Here is a 26,929-nt window from a genome sequence, read left to right on the forward strand (position 1 = left end):
AGTGGATGCCATTCATGGTTGACCTATGGAGGCTGCCTTCTGCGAGCAGCCTTAAAAACAAAGAAAATGATAAAGGAAAGGTCGGGGAAAATACTGGCCAGGGTAAGACACAATGGTGAGATCAGGAGGATCTGAAAGGGGTCTGGCTTCAATAAAAAGACAGGATGTAAAAGGATCCCATTTTTCTAGCTTCTTCCCCACTCTCCTAAAAATTTGAATCCAAATAGACAGCATCCTTGATTGCAATGCATGTACCCTTTCCATCATGGTTCCATCAATTAGAAGAAGAATGCATTAATTAGGATAATACCAGTTGCTATAACAAACAGACCTTTGTTATAGTATATAAGGTTCAAAGACAAATAGAAGTTTACTTCTTGCCTTAATTCAGTGTGAGGTAGATATTCCTAGTTGCTTGACGGCTCTCTTCCACATAGTGATTCAGGAACCCAGGTTCTGTCATTTCTCAGGGCTTTGTCATCTTCTGCATCAAGAATCTAGAATGGGAATGAGGATAAAGAGGGCACATGTGCCTCTTTAAAACCCTGGCTGAAAAGTGACATATAAAAAACTTCTACTGACAAACCATTGGCTAGAACTCATTGATGTGCCATGCCTACCTGCAAGGGTGCTAGAAATGTAGTCTAGCCACAGGCCCAAGTAAAAGAAGGAATGGATTTTTTGGTGAGCAGCTAGCCAGCTGCTCAGAAGCAGATGAATGCTTTATTCACGTCTGCATGAATACCTCCTGCTGCACATTGCAGGGTTTGTGGTAAGTAAACATTAGTGAAATAAAGGAACACCTGAATGACTACTGAGATCATAGTAATAATAATAATAATAATAATAATAATAATAATAACACTTATTGGGAGCAGATCATATGCACCCTTCTAAGTCATTTTCACATATTGTCTTATTTAATCCTCAAAATTTTGTGTTATTTAAAAGTGAAGAAACATGCACAGAGAGATTAAGTAACTTACTGAAAATCATATCACTGGTAAGTGGCAAAGCTGGATTTTGAGTCCAGGTTTCTTATTCTTATCCACTATGTTTTGCTGCCTCCCAGAGTGTAACTTTTAATCACAACTTTTATTCATGCTCACAAGAAACCAGCTTTTAGAATGCTATAACCCAAAGTTGAGCATAATATAGTGTAGTGTTTCTCAGATTGGATTCATGGGTGGAGCCCATTGAGATCACTATGACAATTCTTAAGCTTTGGATTTCCATTGCAATGATAACCTTTAAAGCAAAACCATGGAAGGAATGAATCCCAGTGTGCAAATCTATATATGTAAATACATTACTTAATTTTCTATCATTAAACTTAATTTCTAATTTTGAGTCTACCATTCCACCAGGAGGACAGGCAACTTAACCTCAGGTCTCTTTCTTCCCCTCACCCCATATCTCCAGGGTTTTGTCACAATTTCATGGCCTTTCACAGAGCCCAACACCAAAGGACGTGGGGGATGTGGTGTGGGAGGAATGACATCTGTCTAAACAAGTGGCCACTGAGATGTGGCCCTCCAACCTCACCCTAGTGCCTCCCACTGACCAAATCTAAGCAGAAGCCAAAAGGCAAGAGGGCCCAATTTTGCAATTCATAAAGGTCAACCCTCAGGGGCACAAATAAGGGTGGAGATGGAGAGTAGATGTGGAGGCAGGAATGGAAGATAACCAGCACACTGAGGAAGGGTGTACTCTGAAATGCCTCTATCCTCTGGAAATTTAGGGAACACAAACCAAGAAGCTTGCAAGCAATAGTTGCTTTTCTTTCTTTCTTTTTTTTTTTTTTTTAACTTTTATTTATTTATTTTTTGAGATGGAGTCTCCCTCTGTTGCCCAGGCTAGAGTTCAGTGTCGTGATCTCGGTTCACTGCAACCTCCACCTCTGGGCTTAAGCCATCCTCCTGCCTCAGCCCTGCCAAGTAGCTGGGACTTCAGCGGCACGCTACCATGCCTGGCTAATTTTTGTGTTTTTCTGTAGAGATGGGGTTTTGCCATGTTGCCGAAGCTGGTCTTGAACTCCTGGGCTCAAGCAATCTGTCTGCCTTGGCCTCCCAAAGTGCTGGATTACAGGCATGAGTCACCATGCCCAGTCCAGTTGCTGCTTTTCTGACCAATCAGATCTCTCCCATGAGGTCATCGGCATAGAACCCAAGCACCTGCTTGAATGGCTGGGGTAAGAAGAAAGGGAAGGGCTGTAGGAGAAAAACACAGAGAAAAATCAATCAATAATTAATTTCTCAGAACACTGTATCAGCAATGTTAACACATTGTTTAAGCCTCTGGATGACCATCTGACAATGTTACTGCCCCCGAGAGTTCAGGGTCTGCATTTGCATATAATAATGTACTAGAGCCAAATATTTCTTCATTCATCAACTCCTACAGTCAGGAAATAGTTACTGAACACCTTCCATGCACCACACACTATTCTAGATAGTAAGAAAACTACAGTGAAAAAGGTAGACAAACGACCCACCCTCAAGGAGTAGACATTCCAATAACATAATTCTGTTTTTATTACCATGGGCTAATGAAACGAGACCAGAGGTGGTGTCAAAAGAAAAACTTCAGCCGAATTAAATTTAAAGGAGTTTCATTGAACAATGAATGATTCGCCAATCAGGCAGCCCCAGAATCACAACAGACTCAGACCAGGGGTGCCTCGTGGTCAGAACAGATTTATAGACACAAAAAAGTAAAGTGACATACAGGAATCGGCAGTGAGGTACAGAAACAGCTGGATTGGTTACAGGTTGGCGTTTACCTTATTGAACACAGTTTGAACACTCAGCAGCATATGACTGGTTGAAGTACAGCCGCTGGGATTGGCTGAGACTCATCTGTTGTTACAGGCGCATACTCCTAAATTAGGTTTTTAATCTTGTCTACTAATTTTGTTAGGTTGCAGTTTATCCACAAGGACTCAAATATAGAAGTATGGAGTCCTTCTCAGGCCATATTTAGTTTGCTTTAACAATGGATTTCATAATAAAATAATCATCTGAGTCAAGCAGAGGCTAAATTTTATCACTATGTGCTATAAAAATCTTGGATTTTTCATAGTAGTTCAAAGAGAAAATAATAATGTCAAAATGGAATCACCCCACAGCAGATAGAAATGCCAAGCTGTAGAGAACAGTTTTAAACTTTGAACATTAAAAGTAATGGCAAAAACCGCAATTACTTTTGCATCAATTTAATATATTGCAAGCCTCCATTTCATTTCAACAAAATGATATTCATTGCCCATTAGTAATGTTAGTTTGAATTTTATTGATGTTTTGTTCCCATTTAATTTGTATATGTACATTTAGTTCTGTGGTTTTATAAAGGCCATAGGCATGAGATGCTTACATCTAGTTTTATGCTTGTTAGGCACGGGTGATTTATAAACAGATTTGAACACAGAGTTAATTAGGTCTTGAAAGCCATTTGGAACCACTGAAGGATTTTCAGTTGGGGAATGGATTGATCAGGTTTATTTTCATTAGGGAAGACATTAAACTAAAATGCAGTGAGCTAAACACTGTGGGAAAGATATTTGAATCAAAATGCTATTTTTTTTTTTTTTTTTTTTAGAACAAGTCTCGCTCTGTCACCCAGGTGGAATGCAGTGGCACAATCTCGGCTCACTGGAACCTCTGCCTCCCAGGTTCAAGAGACTCTCCTGCCTCAGCCTCCCGAGTAGCTGGGACTACAGGTGCGTGCCACTATGCCCAGCTAGTTTTTGTGTTTTTAGTAGAGTAGGGGTTTTGCCATGTTGGCCAGGCTGGTCTCGAACTCCTGACCTAGGGTGATCCATCCACCTTGGCCTCCCAAAGTGCTGGGTTTACAGGCATGAGCCATCGCACCCAGCCTCAAAATGCTATCTTAAACTCCCAGTGTATAATTTGTTGCCATCAATGCTGAAAATCTAGTGTAGGTCTGGTGCTAACTTCAAAACAGGAAACTATTCATTTCTTTCCACTTTTTCACCAAGTGGGTGGAATCTGGTGTTGGGTCAAAAAACAGTGTCGTGGAAAGTCTAACCAGAACCAAGTGGCAGATCTCTCTTCCAACCCTGAGGGCAAAGTGCTTCATTTTCCTCTTGGACGTATTAATAAAATAATACATGCTAAAGGTCACAAAATCTTGTGAAATGATCACAGTTTAGTAATTCCCCCTGAGGCAGATCTGTACCACTTATTTTCTAAACAGCTGTTAGAAAAGAAACAGGTTGAAAGAAAAACATCACCAAAGTCCAGATGAGCCTTCCTGACATCTGCAGCAGAGAGATGCTGAGTGACTCGAAACTAATGAAAATAAGTATGGTATTCTAACACAACAGTGGCTGTGACAGTAACTTACTTAAAATTTCCATTGACTAAGATAGTTGAAGGTCAGTGTCAGAATCCGCTCCAGACAGTAATACATCTAAATACAAAAAGTTTATGTGTGTCTCTGTTTTCCCACTATACTACTTTGAAGGAGATATTTCCATGCAAATACTGTCCTCGTGTGGTCGGAACCAGTTACTTCAAAGAAGATATTCCAGTGGAATTTAAAATAATTTGTGTTACTATGGAAAGAGACAAAGTAAGTTAAATTATCATATTGTAATGGGTAAAAAAAAAAAGGGGGTTCATCTCCAAAATGATTTTTCCTTGGCAATCCCCAAAATTTTCTCTTTCTTTTGTGGCTTTCTCATTAAAATCAATTTTGCTGATTTCATTCCTGTAGAAAATTATGAAAGTATAAAACATAATCAACCAGTGAAAGAGACTTGTTCGTTCTTTCATTTTCACTGCTGGACACACTTATCAAATGAGTATTTTAAAATTTATTCATCGATTCATTGACACTTGGCATTTCCAATTCTGTGGCATTGTCAATGATACTGCAATAAACATTTTTCTGTGTCTCTGTGTATACACAGTTGTACATGCGTAAGAAATCCTCTTGTGTTCAGACCTAGAAAATTCAGGGTGGAAGGGTATTACATCTTCAGCCCTTACTAGAATGTGAGATTCTTCCCCAAAATGGTTGTACCAAATTACATTTCCATCAGCTGGGTACACTCGCCCAACTTCCTCACTCACATTCATCATGTTTTTTAACTTGTGTCGATCTGCGAGATGAGAAAACCATGTTTCAGTGTTGTTTTATGCATTTCCCTGATTACTTGTGAGGGGTTAAGCAGTTTTTCATGTTTCCTCTTTATCAATTTCCTGTTTATGTCTTTTGCCATTTTCTTACCGATTTGTAAAAGTTTTAATATATTGTAGACACTAATTACTAGTTATATAAGCTGCAAATATCTTCTACCACTCTAAGTCTCATCTTTCACTTTTATTATGTCTTTTGATAGGCTACTGTTAATTTCAATGTAGCCAAAATCATCAGTCTTTTCCTTTTTGGTTGATGTTTTTTGTATTTTGTGAAATCTCTCCCTACTCAAGATAATTAAGATATATTCTAAACAATTTAGTTTTGCATTTCATACTTCGTCTTTAATCCACTTGGAATTTTTTTGTATGATACAAGGGATCCAATTTTATTTTATTTTATTTGTTTCGAGATGGAGTTTCACTCTTGTCAGCTGGGCTAGAGTGCAGTGGCGCGATCTTAGCTCTCTGCAACCTCTGCCTCCTGGGTTCAAGCGATTCTCCTGTCTCCGCCTCTGGAGTAGCTGGGATTATAGGTGCCCGCCACCACGCCCAGCTAATTTTTGTATTTCTAGTAGAGATGGGGTTTCTCCATGTTGGCCAGGCTGGTCTCGAACTCCTGACCTCAGGTGATCCACCTGGCTCAGCCTCCCAAAGTACTGCGATTACAGGTGTGAGCCACTGCGCTGGGCCTGTTTTGTTATTAATGACACTACAGTCCTCGCCCTTATCCAATTGTAAGGAAATAATTTCTGAAACATTGAACAGGCCCATGGTAAAGATACAGGCTTTGGGATAACAGCTAGGCTCAAATCCCAAACTTAGCTTTCTCTAGCCACATGACCTAGGGCCAATGAGGCTGTATCCTCATTAATATGTAACTAAGTAAAAAATTGTTGTAAGGACTAGAAGTAATATAAGAAAAGTGCCAGGCCAGGCACAGTGGCTCATGCCTGTAATCCCAGCACTTTGGGAGGCCGAGGCAGGACCACTTGAGCCCAGGAGTTTAAGACCAGCCTAGGCAACACAGCAAAACCCTGTCTTACAAAAATTAAAAAATTAGCCGAGCATGGTGGCACACCCCTCTAGTCCCTCTAGTCCCACTATGTGGGAAATGGAGGCAGGAGGATCATTTGAGCCCAGGAGTTTGAGGATACAGTGAGCTATGATCAAACCACTACACTCCAGTCTGGATGACAGAATGAGACTCTGTCTCTTAAGAAAAAAATGTACTTGCCTCTGAGGTCTTAGTTGTGTTCCAGATGGTTAATAGTCATCTGTAATATGATAATACTATTACAACAATTACTATCAGATAAACACAGTATAGTTCTGAATTAAATCATTTTTATTTTGCCAATTTGTAAATTTAATGTATACAACCAAACCTGAATGATCTTGCTGATTTTTAAAAAGCCTGCAATGTTTCAGGTAGTCCTCATTGTTCACCACTCCCACTTAGGAGTAAGATTCTGCAGTTATCTTTTGCTTAGCTTCCTGTATTCTTATTGCATATGTTAACTCAAAAATCATAAGATCTATAGATTTAGAAAAGGAGAGACTTTGTTTCTTATAAGGAGTTACAGCCTGCAAGGTGGCCATTCTGCCGGCTGGGAAGCATGCCTCCAGCCAAGACCAGATACAGACACTTCAGAGGAGGAACTAGAGTAGGAACTTTATGCTGAACAGGTTGGCTAAACATACATATTCAACAAGTTAAGAGGAGCGGTATGAATATTCATGAAGGTGGTCTTGACACATGCATATTAAACAAATATGCATGTTTAACAGACAACCCATGTTCACTCTGGGGTGGAGACTTAACATTTAAATGTATTACAATTAGGTCCTATATCGCAAAACATCTTTTCACGACAGAAAGGTACGTAAGCATGCAATCACTGTACACTGGCCAGAACTAGTCCATGGTCAGCGACCTTATCAGGAGAGTTACTGAAATCGATGAAAGCTGTATTTACGGCTGGTGGGACAGGGTTGTTAGTGTCTGGTGGTCGATGAGTTGCAAATTGTTTTAATATTGTGAGGCCAGTGCTTGTTCAGCTGCTAAAGAAAAAGAAAAACCTTGAAGCATAGTGAGAACATAGTTTATTTTATAAGTGTAGGGATGCATGACTTTTAACCCTTGCCTGGCATGGGCTTACGTCCTGTTTATACTTTGGTATCTTACTGCCATGGAGTCAGTTCCATCAGTCTTATCATCTCCGTGTTTTTAAATTAATTAATTTATTTTTGAGACACAGTTTCACTCTTGTCGCCCAGGCTGGAGAGCAATGGCACGATCTCCACTCACTGCAACCTCCGCCTCCCGGGTTCAAACGATTCTCCTGCCTCAGCCTCCCAAGTAGCTGGGATTACAGGTGCGTTCCACCACGCCCGGCTACTTTTTGTAATTTTTTAGTAGAGAAAGGGTTTCACCATGTTTGCCAGACCTCAGGTGATCCACCTGCTTCGGCCTCCCAAGTGCTGGGATTACTTACAGGTGTGAGCCACCGCTCCCGGCCTCTATTTTGTGTGGCCAGTCAGCTGTCTCCTCTAAATCACAAAAGGGGGAGGGTATAACCAGCTCCATCTGACCTCCCATCCCGTTATGTCTGGCCACTCGGTTGCTAAGATTTTTCTGGTGTCTCCTTGGCGAAAAGGGGGTCTGTTCAGTTGTTGGAGGGCTTAAGATTTTAAATTTACAGACTTCGAAGAAGGGAACAAGATACACGTGTAAGGGAATAAGAGGAAGTTACCCCGAGTCTGAGTCAGTGCTTCCTTCTCCACCGTGTAACTCCAACTTAAGAGTTACTGCCACTCGGCTTTTATTGGCCACGTCTCTCCTGGGAAGGGAGGCAAGGGACGAAATGGTGAGGGAGACATGGTTTTTGCTAGGGAAGCCTCGGCCCAGGACGCAGCGCCACCCGTTTTCCAATCAGCGCCGCGAACTGCATTCCTCCTAGGTCTCTTTCAGTAGAGACCTTTTAATAATAAATACTATTACTTTTCTTTACAATTCACACTTGCGGTCATTATTTCAGTCGAGCTTTTCAACAGCTCTGTGAGATAGGTATTATTTCTATTTCGGAGAAGAGAGAGCAGTGCCCTTGAGCCACAGGGCTCATACATCGGAGCCTATCACCACTCCGAATCTTAATCTCCCGGGATGACCGCAGACCGGCGGCCCAGGACCACTGCTCCAGCCGTTTCCCCAGGTAATCCACCTGCCTTGGGTTACCTTTTCGCGCGGCCCAGTTAGCCGCAACCAGCCGCCATTTACCCGCTTTCCCCAAACCAGGAAAACCACAGAAACGCAGGTGCGCGGCCAGTCTCTTCCACGCCTGGGAGCGCAGAGCTTACAGACCTAGGCCGCCCAAGTCCCCTCACCCCAAGGGCTACCCAAGAACCCCGACTAGGCTGTTTGGCTGACTCAGGCGCCCAACGCCCACCCGAACTCAGTCGCCACGGAAATTCCCCACTACCAGCTCGCCCGCCCGGTGTTCACAGGCCGCTCTAGCCGGGCTCAGAGAGACGGCAGTCTCGTTGCTCCCGGCTTGACGTCATCGGCAAGCGCCGCAGCGCAGTGGCGGGCACGCGCAGCCGAGAAGATGTCTCCGACGCCGCCGCTCTTCAGTTTGCCCGAAGCGCGGACGCGGTTTACGGTGAGCTGTAGGCGGGAGGGTGCAGGCCTGACCCGGCGCTATGCTTTGCCCTCTTCTCCCTGAAATTACTCGACTTTTGCCCTGGGGTAAAGCGAGACAGAGGTGTGTCCGCCTCAGCGTCCGCTCCGGGCCCCGTCGTGGGTTGAGGGGTAGGGAAAGACGCGCTACCCGCCTCTTCTTTGCGGGCTGGGCTGTCAGCCTCCGCCCACCCGCCAGCGGGTCCCCGGACTCCGCGTGCTGGGCGCGTCGGCTCCCCGCTTGGAGTGCCCACCTGCAGACTACTTCTGGTCGGGTCTATCCCCTCAGCTCGTTTAGTGGGGCAGGTGTCTCGAGAAGGGGAGGGGGAGGGTGGGAGTGGTTTCAGTCCAAAGACCTGGCTCCCGCCCCAGCCTTCCGAGCTGCCAAGTGCTTGTTCCCGCCGTCTCTTCACCACCCCTTAACCCACCGTGTCTCCTCCTAAGAGATCAATGAGGAGATCCTAAGCGGGAAAACGCAGATAGAGCACCTTGGGAAGGGTAACTAGATGCTATTTTATTCTTGCTCAATGTGGAAGGGTGGTTTTGAGCATTTGGTAAACCCTTGACAGCGCACTTTCTCATTTAACTATTAGAGTAACACTGTGAAGCAGGCTAAGTTGATTATTCCTGGTACATGAGATGGAAGCTGACATCCCCAAAAAACTTGTGACTTCACTCGTTTTTCTGACTTTAGACACTCTATTCTTTTTATGTTGCTCGTCACGGCAACGTAAGTATGAAGAACACTTTTAAGTTACCTGACTCTATTAGTCTCTAGCATTTGCACCAACATTTCAAGGCATTCAACTACTCAGGTATTCAGCTGTGGTTAGGTAGTTATAGGGATGCCAGGATGAAAATTCTGTGAAAGAAAAATTCATCCTTTGTAGTAAGTAGTTTTCTTGTTTATGTGTGTGTGTATATATATGTATACACACACACACTTTTTTTAATGGGTTTTGTTTTGTGTATGTCATCATAATCGTTTTCCTTGTGTGCATTTTGCTGCAATCTTTGGTGCTTTGAAAGCCTGCTAAGAGTAACTGTTAGGACTATCCAAGATCATATTAGCGGCTGGGCGCGGTGGCTCACGCCTGTAAATCCAGTACTTTGGGAGGCGGAGGCGGGCAGATCACCTGAGGTCAGGAGTTCAAGGTCAGCCTGGCCAACATGGCGAAACCCTGTCTCTACTAAAAGTACAAAAATTAGCCAGGCGTGGTGGTGGGCGCCTGTAATCCCATCTACTTGGGAGGCTGAGGCAGGAGAATCGCTTGAACCCAGACAGCGGAGGTTGCAGTGAGCCAAGATCATGCCAGTGCACAATACCTGGGCAACAGAGGGAGACTCCATCTCAAAAAAACAAACAAAAAAATTCGTACTAGGCCTGAAAAGGACCATTAAATTGGAGATCATCTAGTTCAGTGTTTCTCAAGCTTCTTGTGAAATGCAGATTCTGGCTCAGTAAGTCTGGAAGGGGGCCTGAGATTCTGCATTTCTACCAGCTTCCTAGATGATGCCGCTACAGCTGCTGCTGGTAGTAAAAATCTACAACAACCCTCTTATTTAAATGGTGATGAAAATGAAGCACAAAGAGATAAAGGGACAGGCCCCAAATTACTCAGCCTGTTAGTGGCAGAGCAAGGAATGGACACGTTTTGGATAAATGTAATTCCTGTGAGGTAATAAGATGACTTTCTAAGTGTATGTGAGTGTTCATAGAATGAATGCCTTTTGCAGTATTTTTGTCTTAAGTTATGATTCCTTTAAGACAATCTGCAGATTGTCAGCATGATTTTATTGAGTGCTGCATATCGGGGACTGAACAAGATTCCTAGAGGAGGCAAGACTTGACCTGGGTGTGGAAGAATGGGTAGAATTTGGATGAGCAGGTAGGAAGAGCAACATGAATGTGTGAATACACTAGAATGAGTTTGATAGAAAATGATGAAAAATGACTAGATTTTAGTGCAAAGTATGTGTTAGGGAGTATTGGGAATTAAGGTTGGGTAAATTGAGTGGGATAACATTATCAAGGACCTTGAGGAAGCTATGAAGCTTCAAAACTAAAACGTGCAAATAAGGAGCCATTTAGAGATTTTTTTTTTTTAAACAATACTGTCATGAATATGATATTTAAAGAGATAGTAGGAGGGAAAACCTAGAATGAAAAAGCCCAGCAAGGAAGCTCTTGCCAAATTTAAAGTGATGAGTATCCATATCATTAAGTAGCGTTGGAATAAGGATTACTGAGAGAATGACTGATAGGTAATTTTTCCCAGGTATAAGCTTTTTTTAGTTAGAAAGATACACTATCAATGAATGATATATTTTTCAGCAAATAAGAAGCAGAATCTCTACAAGTATTTGCCATTTTAATTTTTTTTAGAAGTCTACCAGAGAGGCCTTGAACAACAAAAACATCAAGCCATTGTTAAGTACCTTCAGCCAGGTACCTGGCAGGTAAGGCATTGATATCTATGAAAACTACTTGCCTGAATCTTTATACATACCCTGAGCTGTTTGAAAAATGAGGATGTCTTTTGTTTTTAATAGTGAAAATGAAAAAAAATGTACCCTTGACCAAGCTTTCAGAGGTGTTCTAGAAGAAGAAATTGTAAGTATGTTTTTCCATTGTTAAAATTTTGCTGACAAATTAATAAACGATGTTATTTAAAAATTGCTTTTTTTCTTAGAATGGATATTTAAACATCTTTTTTTAGAGTAAGCTTTCTGCTTTGTAAAAGTTGACTTGACAGTATACGAGTTCTGTAAGGATTTTGATAGCACAGGTACATTCTCAGGGTTTGGTTTAATAAATGACAAGAGCCCTGTCCAAGTGAGATAAGAAAAATTGACATGAGGTCTTAGGAAGAACTAGAGGTGAAGGTGGGCTCTCTCACTTTCCCATGTAAACAGTGACACATCCTGTAGTGGCATGAAAGGTCTAGTCCAAGAATATTTAGCTTAGGAGCTGGGATTCCATTCCCTCATTTTCCTCTGGCATCCTCCTCATCAGTAAACTTACATAAATAAGGGCTCTCCAACTTCACTAGAGAAGTCTAACCATGAAAAATCTGAATTTATTTACCAATAATGGGGCACCTTATGAAAGGAGAAGTTTCAACAGTTTATTCTTGATCAAGCAAAGGTTGAGTCCCCAAAAGCTATATTCCCTTCTATTGGCCATAATACAGTGTCCCTTTCTCTCAGACAATTCTGATTCAAAAATGATTCTTTCCTTTTCTTCCATTGAAAGGCATTGGGCAAGTTATTTTCCTTTTCTGTGCTTCAGTTTCTTTTGAAAGGGAAAATACCGTTCTTTCAGTGTTATTGTATATGAAACAGCACTTAATGAACGTTCAGTAAATGCTGGTTATTATAATTTTATAAAACCTAAGCACTGCCTTCCTTCTATTAAAACCACCCCTCAGACGCATGGGTGTATTAGTAGTTAATTCCCCTAGCCCTGCCTTTGCCCTGTGCCACTGGCTGAGTTATGGCGTCAGCACTTCTGTCCTTGATTAGCTTATAGCCTTCATCTTACTAATATAACCATTTTCCTGAGACCATTGGATTTTGAGTGAGTCACCTACCTGTTACTTGACATACTTCTACAACTACTGATTCTATATGTTACTGTTAAATTTTTGTAACTTCATATTAGAAAATATTTTCTATAAGAAATGTAGTATTCCGTATTTGTGATAGTCAATATAATATCAGAGTACATGTGTTTACTGTTACCTAGTTTAGTCTGAACTCTTGCCCCTAAATTAAATTGTTTCTCCTCTGTTGGTAGATAAATCATTCATCATGTGAAAACGTTTTAGCTATTATTTCTCTTGCTATTGGGGGAGTAACTGAAGGTAAGTATGGTTCTGTTTTGTTTTGTTTAAAGTAGTCTTGGACATGACATGCTTTATTTAAAACGTCTTCTCCCCATACTTCTCCACATCTGATTTTGTTTATTCTTCAAGTTCTACCTGACTCCCAGCTTTGCCAAGAAGTTCCAATTGAATTAGTTCACTCTTATTTCTCATCTCTATTATGCAGTGCATATTTTGGCACTTTCTTTGTTCTCCAGTTGTTTTGTTCATTCAGTAAATCTTTATTGAGCATCTACTATGTGCCTGGTACTGAGCTAGGACCTGGAGATTCAATGGTGAATAAAACATATTCCCCTGCTTATGTGGAGCTAATGGAAGAAACAGATGTATGCATGCCTTACTTTGGTGTAAGTACTATGGTCAAAGTGGGAATGAAGTGTAGTTAGAGGGAATAGAGCCAACATGTCTCTCTAAACTTCAGTCTAAAGGAATCAGGAGAGATTTTAGAAAAGAACATGAGAACTAGAATGTGAAGTATGAAGAATTTGTCAGACATACTAAGAAGGGAGTAGCTAGAGAATTGTGTAGAGCAGGAGGAGGAGAGGACAATGAGAATGATGAGGAAAGAAGCTGGTTAGGTCCATTTATAAAGGGCATTAGGTGCCATACTAAAGAGCAGCTGCAGATGAATGATTCCATTTGAAGTGACTGCTGGCAGGAAAACTGGGCAGGGGCCTGTTAAAATGGCTGTATGCGATAGCTTTAGAAGACTGGGTAAACAATGCACATAGTACACAGTGCCTAACACATAATGGGAGCTCATTAAATACTTGCAGAAAGAAGAAATAAAAAATTAATTTATTAGCATTCTTCTTTAACCATTTGGTTAAAATACTCATTTGATTAATTCAAATAATGTATATGAAAACTCCTTTTTAATCTGTAAAGCATTATTCACATTATGTGTTATTTTGATGCTTCTATTAAAAACTGGCACACACCTCCCAGTATAGGGGCAAACTATTTTGTGAACTTAAGTTCATAAATTCACGTTGTTAAACTTTTATACAAGCTGCCTAATCATTCATTCATTCATTAGGCATTGTTAGGTAAGTTCCACAATGTAATGTTCCTGTCTAGTTTCTGTCAATTTTCAGTGTGTCCTTAGTTCATTGATTAACTTTATACATTACTCTTGTACAGCTGGTGATGTTTTTAATGAAGAAGTTGTACAAAGTCTAGTCTATACTTGGAACTTTTGAGAAGGATAAGGACTTAAGAGCTTAAACTGTAAAGGCATAAATGCATTTTTATTTTAGGGAGAATTTTTCTTTTTGAGACAGATTATAATTGTTTGCTTATGTGACATGTTTTTAAATTATCCATAAATATATTTTGTTAAATTCAATTTGGCCGATATTTATTGAGCTTCTGTTTGGTGTGAGACACTACTGGTTAAAGCGTATGAAAATGCCTAACCTTAAAAAGCTCATAGTCTACATTCAAAGGTCACTGGTTAGGATGTGCCAAATGCTACAGTGTATTTATGTAGAGTGTGCTTCAAAAGCATAGATGAAGTAGCTTGCTTCAAGATACCAGAGTTATTTAGATGAGCAGACATTCACTCTGTGCTTAGAAAGATGGAGTTGAAATTTACCATGTGGTAAAGAGGAGGAAGAGTATTTACACAGAAAACACATTGTAAACAAAACCATGGAAGGATGAACATGTCATGGTGTTTGGGAGCTGCGGAGTGGGAACTAGGGAGGGATGTCTGTGGCCCAGGTAAGGGTAGAGAGAGATTGGTGTGGAAGCTGGGACACAGGTTGTGAAAGCTCTTGGGGGAATCACACTGTAACCCAGTGGTTCCCAGACTTGCTGGCTCATCAGAACCACCAGTGAATCTATTTTTAGATGAGATTCCCAAACCTTGCTTAGTTCTACTGACTCAGAATTTTGGTAGTAGAATCTAGAAAAAGTTCTCTAATTATTAAATGTGAGTTAACTTATTCCAGGCTGTACTGCAGCTAAGGGCAGAGAGTATGCTTCTCAAATCTCTTGGATGTGCAGGGTATATAATATTGAATCTAAGTATTGTTCGGGACTTTCGAGGTCACCTAGTCCCGTCTCATCTCTGGCCTAGACCGCTTCCCTGCTGTAACATCCCTGATGGGTGGTCATTCAACCTCTGCTGAATCATGCTCATTAGTGGAGCTCACTGTTTGAGTCCTGTTAGACAAGTGTGGTTATTGGTGTGTTCCCTTGTATTGAGTTGAAATCTGCTGTTTTATTCCACCACTGCTTTTCGGCAATATCCTTCACATCACGTTCCAGATATGATCTTACTAGTGCAGAGTACAGCTGGAAAGATTTCTTCCTTTTTCTAGATATAGTGTATTAATGCACTGTTTTGGACTTAGATCACCCTAGATATTTTTCCCCATATACCATGCCTAAGTAACTACTTTTCTTAAACACTTATGAGTGTTAGTAAGTACCCATTGCCTTAAAATAGAAGGAAGGATGAGTAGGGATATAAAAGTATTTCTAGGTAGTCTGAATAGACTAAATAGACCTTTTCTTAAGAAAATCTTAATTTTGTTCTTTAAACAGTAACTTTCTACTTTTCCATTCTTTCCCCTGAAACAATACTGTTATTTTAAATGTTAAATCATAGTTAATATCAAATCTTGTTATTTTTTGAAGATAATCTTTTCAAATCACAAAGACAATTTAGCAACACTACAAAACATTTGGAAATGAGAAAAAGGGAAAACAGTACTCATAATTCCTCTACTTTTAAAAACCATTCATCTGGTATAATGGTTTTAGTTTCTATAGTCTTTTAAGAATTTTTTTATTGTCATAATCGTATGTACATACAATTTTGAATCCTGCCTTTTTCACTTAGCATTATATCCTAAGCATTTTTCCAAGTTATTATAGTCGTTATAACCATCGTTTTTAATTGGCTGCATTATATTCTTTTGAATAGCTTAGTGGTGAAGAAAACAGACTGTGGAGCCAGACTGCCTGGGTTCGTATCCCAGCTCTACCACTTACTGGCTCTGTGATCTTGGGCAAGTTATTTAACCTCTCTGTGTCTCAGTTTTCCCATTCTATAAAATGCAAATAATGATATGCTCTACTTCATAGGGTTATAAGGATTAAATGTGTTAGTATATGTAAAGTACTTAGTGTGCCTGACATATAGTAAATGCTCTAGATCTTGTCAAGAATTATTGTCATCGTTACTGAGTGCACATATCAAAAATTACTTAAATATGTCCTGTTTGGGGACTTGTAGGCTGCTTCCACTTCTTGTCCTTTTAAAACTTTGTTATGAGTAACAAAGTGTACCTTTTAAGATATTCTTCAGTATTATTTTTCATAGGCTGTTTTACTCTAATGTTTTTTTAAACTTTTAAACTGGCTTGTGCTCCACTTGAAGGTATTTGTACCGCATCTACACCTTTTGTATTGTTGGGAGATGTTTTGGATTGTCTTCCTTTGGATCAGTGTGACACAATATTCACTTTTGTGGAAAAAAATGTTGCTACTTGGAAATCAGTAAGTGCCTTAGTTTCTTTTCCTGCTAACTTTGTATTTCTGTAGATTCAGAGTTCTGAGGGTAGATTTAAAAAAAGAAATTATTTGTAGTATTGCTGATCGCCAACAAGTTTGTGCCTATGAAAAAATTATTTACTGCTGTCTTGGGAGAGCCAAGTAAAAACCATGTGTGGAGAAAAACTTGAAATACAAAATTTGATTTAATTTGAGTAATAAAAACTAACTTGAAAATTCACACTTTCACATGTTAAAAACAGTTAGTATCATGTTTTCTTATCTTATATCTGAAAATATTTTCATTTCATTGAAAATGTTATTTGCTTTAAAAAAGTGAAAGTGGCATAGTAGATTCTCAGTGCATGTTAGTGTTCTTTAATATTTTACTTCCTGCAACTTATTGAAGAATGTGTAACAAGTTCAGAAGAAGAGTGATAATTTCCATCTTAATTTCAGAATACATTCTATTCTGCTGGGAAAAATTACTTACTACGTATGTGCAATGGTAAGTAATTGAGTGATTAAATGATAGCTTTTTAAAATGTAAATATGCCCAGAAAAACACATGGTTGAATTAAATACCAGTGATAACATTTTAAAAATAGATTAGGTATCTGTATTTTTAACTAACAATCTGATTTATTAGAACTCATTCACTTTAAGCTGTTTTTGTTCTGGGCATAAACTTAATGAAAGTCAGAAACATGTAGTAAAGTTTGTCTTTTCCATGTCATGTTGAACTTGTTTTGTTCCTAATTTCTAGTACTTTTTTGTGGCAGTGGTTTCTGCCCCCATTTTAAGAACTACTGCTTTAGGAAAATACTCTTGACAAACTGGTTTAGAAACTTTTAGGTATGGTTGTAATAAACATAGAATTATCTTTTCTGTGTAACGTTCATTTTCATATATTGTTAGATCTCCTAAGAAGATTGTCTAAATCCCAGAATACAGTCTTCTGTGGACGGATTCAGCTCTTTTTGGCCAGGCTTTTCCCACTGTCTGAGAAATCAGGTAAGCTTTTATGCATTAAATGAGTTTTCTGCGGGAAAATCTTTTCCAGTTTTTAATAGATTAAAATCTGTCATGATAATGAGAAAAATGGTTCTAAAAAGTTGAAAGACATCATAGAAATTGTCACTTTATTTTATTTTACTTATAAATAGTTATAGCAGTCCTAGTATATAATACAGGTAATCTTGAAACAAAGTCATGGATTCTTTTAAGTTCAAAGCTTATTAATGTACAATTGAATCACACTGAAACATGTAGATATAAACCGTCACATCCATATTTCATAATGTATGCCTATTTTTGTGTTTCCATTTTCTCTCTCAGTCACGACTACTTAGCTATATAGACTTCCTTTCATTTCTCTTTTTTAACAGATTTTTATTGTGAAATATAACGCTTATATAGAAAAGTACATAAAGCAAATAATAATGAAACAAATACTGTATAACCACTCTCTAGCTCCTGAAATGGGACATTGCTTATTCTCCAGAGCCTTCCCCCTCCCCAGTCGGTTCAGATATGCGAGATTTTAATATCTCATTGCTTCAGTTCTCTTTTTCTTAATGCTGGGCTAATATACCACCTATTTTATATGTTGTGAGGATTAAATGAATTAAAACACGTGAAGAGCTTACAGTAGTGCCTGAGTATGGTTAGTATACACATATGTCTTTCCTAGCTCTGGTCTCTGAGAGGGCCGCAGAAGTAGTGATACTCCAGTAGCAATGAGCACATCTTCTCAAATGTAGATCATGAGGTCAGGAGATTGAGACCATCCTGGCTAACCTGGTGAAACCCCGTCTCTACTAAAAAATACAAAAAACTAGCCGGGCGAGGTGGCGGGCGCCTGTAGTCCCAGCTACTTGGGAGGCTGAGGCAGGAGAATGGCGTAAACCCGGGAGGCGGAGCTTGCAGTGAGCTGAGATCTGGCCACTGCACTCCAGCCTGGGCAACAGAGCGAGACTCCGTCTCAGGAAAAAAAAAAAAAAAATCACTATGGTAGCTATAGCCTCATGAAATGTATTTCTTAGATAACAGGACTTGAAAGTTGAAATAACCCTTTGATTCATTGGCTGCAAAATGGATGATGTATTAGCAGGCATGAAAACAACATTAATTTCCTTGTGCATCTCCATCAAAGCTCTTGGGTGACCAGGTGCATTGTGAATAAGCAATAACATTGTGAAAGGAGATCTTTTTTTTTTCTGAGCAGTAAGTCTCAACAGTGGCCTTAAAATGTTCAGTAAACCATGCTATAAACAGATGTGCTGTCATCAGGGTTTGTCTTTTTATGGATGGAGCCCAAGGCAGAGTAGATTTAGCATAATTCCCAGGATTTTCAGAATGGTAAATGAACATTGGCTTCAACTTAAAGTCACCAGCTGCGTTAGCCCTTAACAAGAGAGTCAGCCTGTTCCTTGAAGGCAGGCAGTGACTTCTCTCTAGCTATGAAAGTCCTAGACGGCATCTTCCAATATCAGAATGTTTCATCTGCATTGAAAAATCTGTTAAGTGTAGACGCCTTCATCAATGTTCTTAGCTAGATCTTCTGATAACTTACTGCAGCTTCTCCACTGGTAGTTGCTGCTTCACCTTGTACTGTTATGTTACAGAGAGGGCTTTTTTCTTTAAACCTCTTAAACCAACTTCTGCTAGCTTCATACTTTTCTTCTGTGGTGTCCTCACCTCTCAGCCTTCACAGAATTGAAGAGAGTTAAAGCTTTTCTCTGGCTAGTTTGCTTGTCTATCCAGACCACTTAGCCTTTCTCTGTATCAGCAGTAAGGCTGTTTTGCTTTCTTATCATTCATATGTTGACTGGAGTAGCACTTTTAACTTCCCGCAAGAACTTTATCTTTGCATTCACAACTTGGCTGTTAAGCACAAGAGAAGTTTCAGCCTGTCTTGGCTTTTGATATGCTTTAATTACTAAGCTTAATCATTTCTAGGTTTTTATTTAAAGTGAGAGATGTGAGACTCTTCCCTTTACTTGACACTTAGAGTCCATTGTAGGGTTATTAGTTGGCCTAAATTCAATATTGTCTTGTCTCAGGGAATAAGGAGACCCAAGGAGAGAGAGAGAGTCATGGGAACGGTTGGTCAGTGAAGCAGTCAGAACACACACAGCATTTATTGATTAAATTTGCTGTCTTACCAGCTTGGGCAACATGGCGAAAACCCATCTCTACTAAAAATACAAAAAAATTTAGCCAAGCCTGGTGGTGCTTGCCTGTAGTCCCAGCTACTCTGGAGGCTGAAGTGGGAGGATCATCTGAGCTTGGGAAGCTGAGCCTGCAGTGAGCCATGATCATGCCACTGCACTGCAGCCTGGGTGACAGGAGTGAGTCGCTGTCCAAAAAAGAAAAAAAAAAAAGTTTACTGTCTTAGATGGGTGCAGTTTGTGGCAAAAAACAAATCTGTGGCAAAAAACAATGACAATGCTAACCTCAAAGATCACTGATCACAGATCATCGTAACAGATATGATAATAATGAAAAAGTTTGAAATATTGTGAGAATTACCAAAATGTGACAGAGGAAGTGAGCATATGCTGTTGGAAAAATGGTGCTGATAGACTTGCATGGTACAGGGTTGCCATTCAATTTATTTAAAAAACAAGAAACTATGAAGAGCAACAAAACAAGGTATGTCCATACTCCAAAGGTACTTTTAAGAAATGAAGTTTTGAAAGGATTTGAAAATCAAATGTGTTCATTTTGACTGCTCTTTAATTATGGATTTAGCATTTTGTAGTTTTGATTATGACACAAGTTACATTCGTACGTAAGTTTAGGTGTCACTGGACTTGCTTTGAATCTCCTTTGGTTTTTTTTACTAGGTCTTAACTTACAGAGTCAGTTTAATCTGGAAAATGTCACTGTTTTCAATACCAATGAGCAGGAAAGCACCCTGGGTCAGAAGGTAAGGCTGATTCGAAACCTTCTCAGATAACGTATTTGCAGGTTTGTTATTAAGATAACTTATGTGGGGCCAGGCACAGTGGCTCACACTTGTAATCCCAGCACTTTGGGAGGCTGAGATGGGCAGATCACTTGAGCATAAGAGTTCAAGACCAGCCTGGGCAACATGGCAAATCCCCATTTCTTCAAAAAAAGTACAATTAGCAGAGCATACCTGAGAGGCTGAGGTGGGAGAATCACCTGAGCCCAGAGAGGTCAAGCTGCAGTGAGCCTTGATCATGCCACTATACTCCAGCCTGGGTGACAGAGGGAGGCCCTGCCTCAAAAAAAAAAAAAAAAAAAAAAAATCATATAAACGAGCCTATAAGTCATCAAAAATTTAAAAACTTTTGACTTTATTTCCAACTTACAGAAATAATGTATGTAAAAAATTCAAGCAGTGTTTAAAATAGACTGTACAGTTATTCTGTAATCCAAGGTAGACCATGGTAGATTATGGCATAGCTTTCTATTAAAGTGGATTAACGAAGTAGCTGTACTTTCTGTTTTGATAGTGTTAATCGTAAGGTAGATTATAGAATAGATGTACTTTCTGTTTTAAACGTTGGGTTATTTTTTGCAGAATATGTATTTTTTCTATAAATTTTTATTATTTCTATAACCACTCATAGCATTCTGTGTCTCACCATACCAGGACTTTTTGGGTATATGTACAAACATGTTGTTTTTCTCCAAAATGAGGTCATTCATACTATTCTGAAATTCACTTTCTTCCTTTAAGATTTAGATTTATCTTCATTTTTAAATGGCCCTTGGTAAATGGATATATCAGAGTGGATATATCACATTTCTCTGCCTGTGGGCATTTAGATTATGTCTGATAGTGAAAAAAAAAGTTAGTGTCCAGGTAGTATATAATATTGCATCAGTCTGCATCATCTACATCAATTATGCAGATGTCTTTTTAGGATAAATTCCAGTAAGTAAAATTACTGGGTTAAAATATATGCATATTTCATATTTCAATAGCTATTTCCTGGTTACTTCTCAAAGAGGTTATACCAATTTATACAGCCACCAGTGGCACATGGAGAATGCCTTCCCTTTTTCCCCACAGCCTCACCCCAACAGTGTGAATTATCTATTTTTTAAAAATATTGGCTTAATTGATGTATATATTTGAAAAATAAGTCTTCTTAGTTTTAATTACATTTTCTTGATCATTATTGGTGTTAAGGAACTTCTTATATGTTGATTGGGATTTATTTTTCTTCTGTGAATTACCTATTAATGCTATTTGCTCATTTTATTGTTGAACTGTCTTTGTGCATTTCCAAAACATTTAGGCCTTTATTCCCAGAGGGAATCTATTGATTATGTTTAGAAATGCAAATTTGAAACTTTCTACTGTCTTCACGATTGTGTTATATCATTGTCATACTGCTCTTGAGTTCTTCTGTCCGTCAGGTAAAATTCTGATTGCCTTACAGATTAACTATAGGTCTAGATAGTTAGTGACTAGACTTCTGTAACTGGGGGTTGCCTAGGAATGTGTAGCTGACCTATTATTCTAGTATTTATCTCCTGTCTGATGACTGCTTCATGACAGGCTATACATTTTTTTTCAATGTAGCACACTGAAGATAGAGAAGAAGGAATGGATGTAGAAGAAGGTGAAATGGGAGATGAGGAAGCTCCAACAACGTGGTGAGTTTTCAGAGCTTAAGCTTTTTGACTTACAGAGGTAATCTCTTAATTTATTGAGTATCCTCTCTGGGGTGAGGATATAGGCAAGGAGGAAAGAAATTATAAGAAATTTCTTTCATTTGTAATTTTCATGCATATTACTTAAAATAATAAATCCTAAATCACTAACCGGCTTTATCCGCTGGTTTCTATATTGAGTACAGACAGTTCATTGTTTATATAGCCTACCCTATGCATCATCCCAGCATTTGAAAAGCCAACCACAGGCAGCCGTGGGAGCTCCTCCCCTTAATCCCTTCTATTAAACTTGTGGACCCAGTGCCTGTGTGTATTGGGCCAACTTTTAATGAAATAGGCAGGTTAAGAAGCCTTTCCGCCTTCTCTCCCCTTGCTCTTAAAACTGTTTCTTATCTCCTCCTCTATAGCCCTGTGCTTTCTTTCCAGAAGCAATCCTCAGTGGCATAGATAGGTTCTAGAAACTGCAACATTAAGTGAAACGATGTATAATGAAACCAATTTCCCCATAGGCTAATAAACAAAAGTTAGGTTCCTATGGCCTATTTCTAGTCACAAAAACAATCACCAATCTCCTAGATAAAGATGAAAATGCTTCTGTTATTAAACATTGAATAAATGTGAGCTACACATGCATTTGAGAAAGATTAATAAAAACAAGTAAGATAATTATTTGCCTAGTTATTCCAGTTTAAGGTTGCGGGTGGCCAGAGCCTGTCACAGCAACTCAGAGCGCAGGGCGGGAACCAACCCTGTACAGGACGCCATCCTCTCGTGGTGTGTATACCCACACACCCACACTCACTCATCCTGGAACCATTTAGACGTGCCAGTTATTTTCATGTACACCTCTTTGGAATGGAGGAGGGAATCTGACTGCCTAGAGAAAACCCACAGAGACATAGGGAGAATATACAAACTTCACATAGACCATGGCCCCAGCCAGGAATCCATTTTTTTTCCCCTCATCAACGTTACAGTAAAACAATATTGAAGGAAACATCATTATTTGAAGACCTGCCATAATTTCTTCCTAGCACTGGCTTAGAAGCAATAAGCAAGAGAAAAGAGAAGGTATTAAGGAAAATTTTCCTTCACTGGCACTCTTCCAGGTGTCTGAGATGATGAGAGTCATTAGTTATAATTGAAAGAATTTCCATTATTGTTTAGAAGATCAAGATGGGATTCCTGTATCTGCCCTGTGTTTCTGGCATCCCAGATTTCAAATTCAAACACATCTCCAGAAGAAACATTAGAAGTGGTGTGGCTCCAAGCTTAACTCCAATACTTCCTAGTCATGTTTCAACATCTTTAAAATGTAGTAATGCCACCTACACTCTACAGTTAAGAGGATTAAATAAGACGATGATCAGAAATAGTCTATTAAGGCACTAATTGTTTATATGTAGTGGTAAGTGTAAAGCACTTAGAATATTGTCTATTCAGTGTCTAGTAGCTATTATTTGTTATCGTTATTTTTTTTTAGAGACATATTTATTCATTATGCATGGATGGAATAGGCTTTAGGGTCTGGCCTGAGCAACATCAGGGCTCTGGGGCAAGTAAGTAGGCTACAAGATAATGAGTCACCTGAAGTGTAAATGGCCCCAAAGGCACCGACCAATGCAGTTTTGTCTAATTAGATTTTGCCTAAGACTGTATAGACAGTTCATCCCTGTTGGTTATGTTTGTAAATCCCTTAAATAAGACTTAACACTCAGCTGCCTCTCTCTGTCACAGTCACTAATGTTGAATAGAGGGAGAAAATATATGAGGAATTACTTTGTAAACAGCAGATGGTCTTAGGCACTGTAATTTACAAAGCGGAACACATTACCCATGTACCCACAATATGAAGTCCATTCAGATTTGGCTGAAATACACCAGTAAACATTTTGTTAAGAAATTTCAATGTGTAACATCCTATAAAATAGCTCAACATTTTAAAAACTGTATCAAATTTTCCAGAGTATTTTGGTTAAAATAGTTACAAGACATTCTATTTTACATAGTAACTGGGTCTCTGATTTGTTATTATTTGCAAATACAATAAATGGTTACATTTGCTTTGTGTGGATAAACAGAAAATTCAGAAGTTTCTGTAGAGTGGTGAAGGTGGAAGGCAAATTGCAAGTGGGTTGAAGAGTGAATGGGAAGGTAATGAAGTGGTGACATGGAGTATAGACAACTCTTTGAAGAATTTTATTCAGCTGTGAAGGAAAAGAGCAAGGGACAGCATCTAGGAGAGGGGACTTTAAGTTTTAAAAAATATATTAATGTCTCAACTATAAAAACTGCCTAACAGTAATATTTAACACAACTTCAAAATTTATTCTGTGAGACGCCTCAGATACCCACCAAGCCAATTAAAGATAAAAGGGAAGAGATCAAAAGCCTTTACAGGTAGGAGATGGTAATTAGCAACTTGGAATAACATTGTTATTGGTATCAAGCATTAAATTAGATGTGAAGTTCTTATCAATTGAGACAAAAGGAACATATAATGGTTGCGTGATTCTCATTCTCTGTTAGAACTAGCCCCATTTTTAAGAGACAGACTTTCCTGGTACTACATTTCAAGAGGTATTATATTCAATCTTACATGTTGTAACTGAGTAACATTTTGTTAGTGTGTGTGTGTGCACAGGCACTTCAAAAACATTCTTTATCAAATGTGGAACTATACAAATACTGGTTCTTGTTCTTTCATGGATGTAAATAATTTATATAGTGCTTTTTCTTTTCTCTATTTAACATTTTAGGTAATGTTCTTTTTGTGGCTTTTTGTTTTGTTTTGTTTTGTTTTTGGTTTGTTTGTTTTTTGAGACGGAGTCTCGCTCTGTCACCCAGGCTGGAGTGCAGTGCCGCAGTCTCAGCTCACTGCAAGCTCTACCTCCTGGGTTCAAGTGATTCTTCTGCCTCAGCCTCCTGAGAAGCTGGGATTACAGGCACGCACCACCACGCCTGGGTAGTTTTTGTATTTTTAGTAGAGATGGGGTTTCATCATATTGATCAGGCTGGTCTCAAACTCCTGACCTCGTGATCCGCCCACCTCAGCCTCCCAAAGTGCTGGGATTACAGGCATGAACCACCACGCCCAGGCTGTGGCTTTTTTTTAAAAACCCAATTCATAGAAAACCCAGACGTATAATCTTACTGTTGTAAATCAGTTAAGCTGCTTTAATTATAGAGAGAGGTTAATGTGCAGATCATTGTTTTCCTACTTTCCCAGTTGTTACTAGGGAAAAGTTTAGGAAGAGTGAAAGTAAACCTGCCCATTAGATTCTTTCAGATACTACTAATTCTTGATGAAAGCTTTGGCAAGAACTAGATTTAGATTTTGGTTAGTTAAAAGTTGTCAGTGTTCTTCACTGTTGATTTTTACGTGCCTCACATACTAGCCATTTATCAGATATTAGCTGTTTTAAAAATTAAAAGAATAGGCCGCACAGTGGCTCACGCCTGTAATTCTAGCACTTTGGGAGGCTGAGGTGGGCGGATCACGAAGTCAGGAGCTTGAGGCCATCCTGGCTAACACGATGATGTATCTACTAAAAATACAAAAAATCAGCTGGGCGTGGTGGTGGGCACCTGTAGTCCCAGCTACTCAGGAGGCTGAGGCAGGAGAATCGCTTGAACCCGGGAGGCAGAGCTTGCAGTGAGCCAAGATCACACCACTGCCCTCTACTCCAGCCTGGGCAACAGAGCGAGACTCCTTTAAAAACAAAAAAAAAATTAAAAGAATATGTATTGACACTGTAGATTTGTGACACATCAAGATTAGAAGTTGAATTAGTAGTGCCATAATAAAGTCACTAGAGAAAGGGCTTATTTTTGTGATGCTAACTTGATATGTACCATATATGTTTATCTCATACTAATGCTTCTTAGGATATGTTATTAGTTAGTGACTTTTAACATAGATTCAGATTAACATCGGTTTAAACAACATAAAAGTTGATTTTTTCCCACTCATATCAAAGTCTAGAAGCAGGCAGTCCAAGGCTGGTAAGGGAGCGCTGCTCAGTGAGATTGCCTAGACCCTGGTTTCTTCTGCCTTCTTCTTCCATCATCTCTTGGTGTTTGCCGTTTTTCCTGTAGTGCAGGGTGGCTCACTCTCACATCTACATTCTAGCCAGCAGGAAGAGGAAAAGGCCAGTGATAAAATATGGCCCAAAAGTTGCACATATGACTTCTGCTCCCAACTGATTGGGCAGAATTTAATCACATGATCATACTAGCAGCAAGATTGGTTGGGAAACATAATCTTTAATTCTGAATAACCATGTGTCCTACCAAAATTCAGGGGCTCCACCAGTGTAGATAAAGAGAGTCTATTGGGGTCTGTGAGTTCCCTAAAATGATTTGTAAAAGTTTATGTAAGTATTTGTGAATGTGTACTTTTCTGATAACTTTCATTAGCTTCTGAAAATGGTTTGTGACCAAAGCTAAGAATATTTAGATATTTGTAAAAGAATTTAAATGATTTATGTAATGTAACATTTATTTTATTAGCTCTATTCCAATTGATTACAACCTGTATCGAAAATTCTGGTCACTTCAGGATTACTTCAGGAACCCCGTGCAATGCTATGAGAAGATTTCATGGAAAACTTTTCTCAAGGTGAGTTGCCAGTGACAGACTGTCAGAAGCCTAGTATTTTATAGCCAGTGATAGAGCTAAAACTTACCCTTGTCTAACATACTTTTCACTATTTTATTCTACCTCTTACATTTTTATACCAATTTCATAACAAGCTAAATTACAAATTAATATTTAAACCACTATTATTGTGAAGTAGTGTGTAAGAATCGGATATTTAAAAGTCATTACAGCCTTGCTTTTTTGGAATATAATGAGTGTTATCAACATAAATTGATGATATTTTGCAGAATATATTCTGTCTTTGTACAAAATTATTTTAGCTGTCTTGTTGAAACGGAAGTCCTCAAGTCATGGCCCTGGGCCAGATCTGACCTACTGCTTGTAAACAAAGGTTTATTGGAATACTACCATGACCTACACTTACCTGTGGCTGTTT

General features: G+C 39.2%; 1 protein-coding gene across 1 annotated transcript in view; it reads left to right on the top strand.

Moving 5' to 3' along the window:
- Window positions 1-8,738: 8,738 nt before the first annotated feature.
- THOC1 (THO complex 1) overlaps window positions 8,739-26,929 on the top strand; it is a 51,375-nt gene continuing 33,184 nt past the window's right edge. The window contains exons 1-10 of the mRNA XM_025365001.1: window positions 8,739-8,824; window positions 11,228-11,301; window positions 11,395-11,455; window positions 12,641-12,707; window positions 16,120-16,238; window positions 16,692-16,740; window positions 17,151-17,246; window positions 20,084-20,166; window positions 21,799-21,872; window positions 26,403-26,511. Coding sequence (XP_025220786.1) covers window positions 8,771-8,824; window positions 11,228-11,301; window positions 11,395-11,455; window positions 12,641-12,707; window positions 16,120-16,238; window positions 16,692-16,740; window positions 17,151-17,246; window positions 20,084-20,166; window positions 21,799-21,872; window positions 26,403-26,511 — 786 coding nt within the window. The 5' untranslated portion in view covers window positions 8,739-8,770. The remainder of the gene's footprint in view (window positions 8,825-11,227; window positions 11,302-11,394; window positions 11,456-12,640; window positions 12,708-16,119; window positions 16,239-16,691; window positions 16,741-17,150; window positions 17,247-20,083; window positions 20,167-21,798; window positions 21,873-26,402; window positions 26,512-26,929) is intronic.

Source organism: Theropithecus gelada, chromosome 18, assembly GCF_003255815.1.
Source record: "Theropithecus gelada isolate Dixy chromosome 18, Tgel_1.0, whole genome shotgun sequence".
NCBI lineage: Eukaryota > Metazoa > Chordata > Mammalia > Primates > Cercopithecidae > Theropithecus > Theropithecus gelada.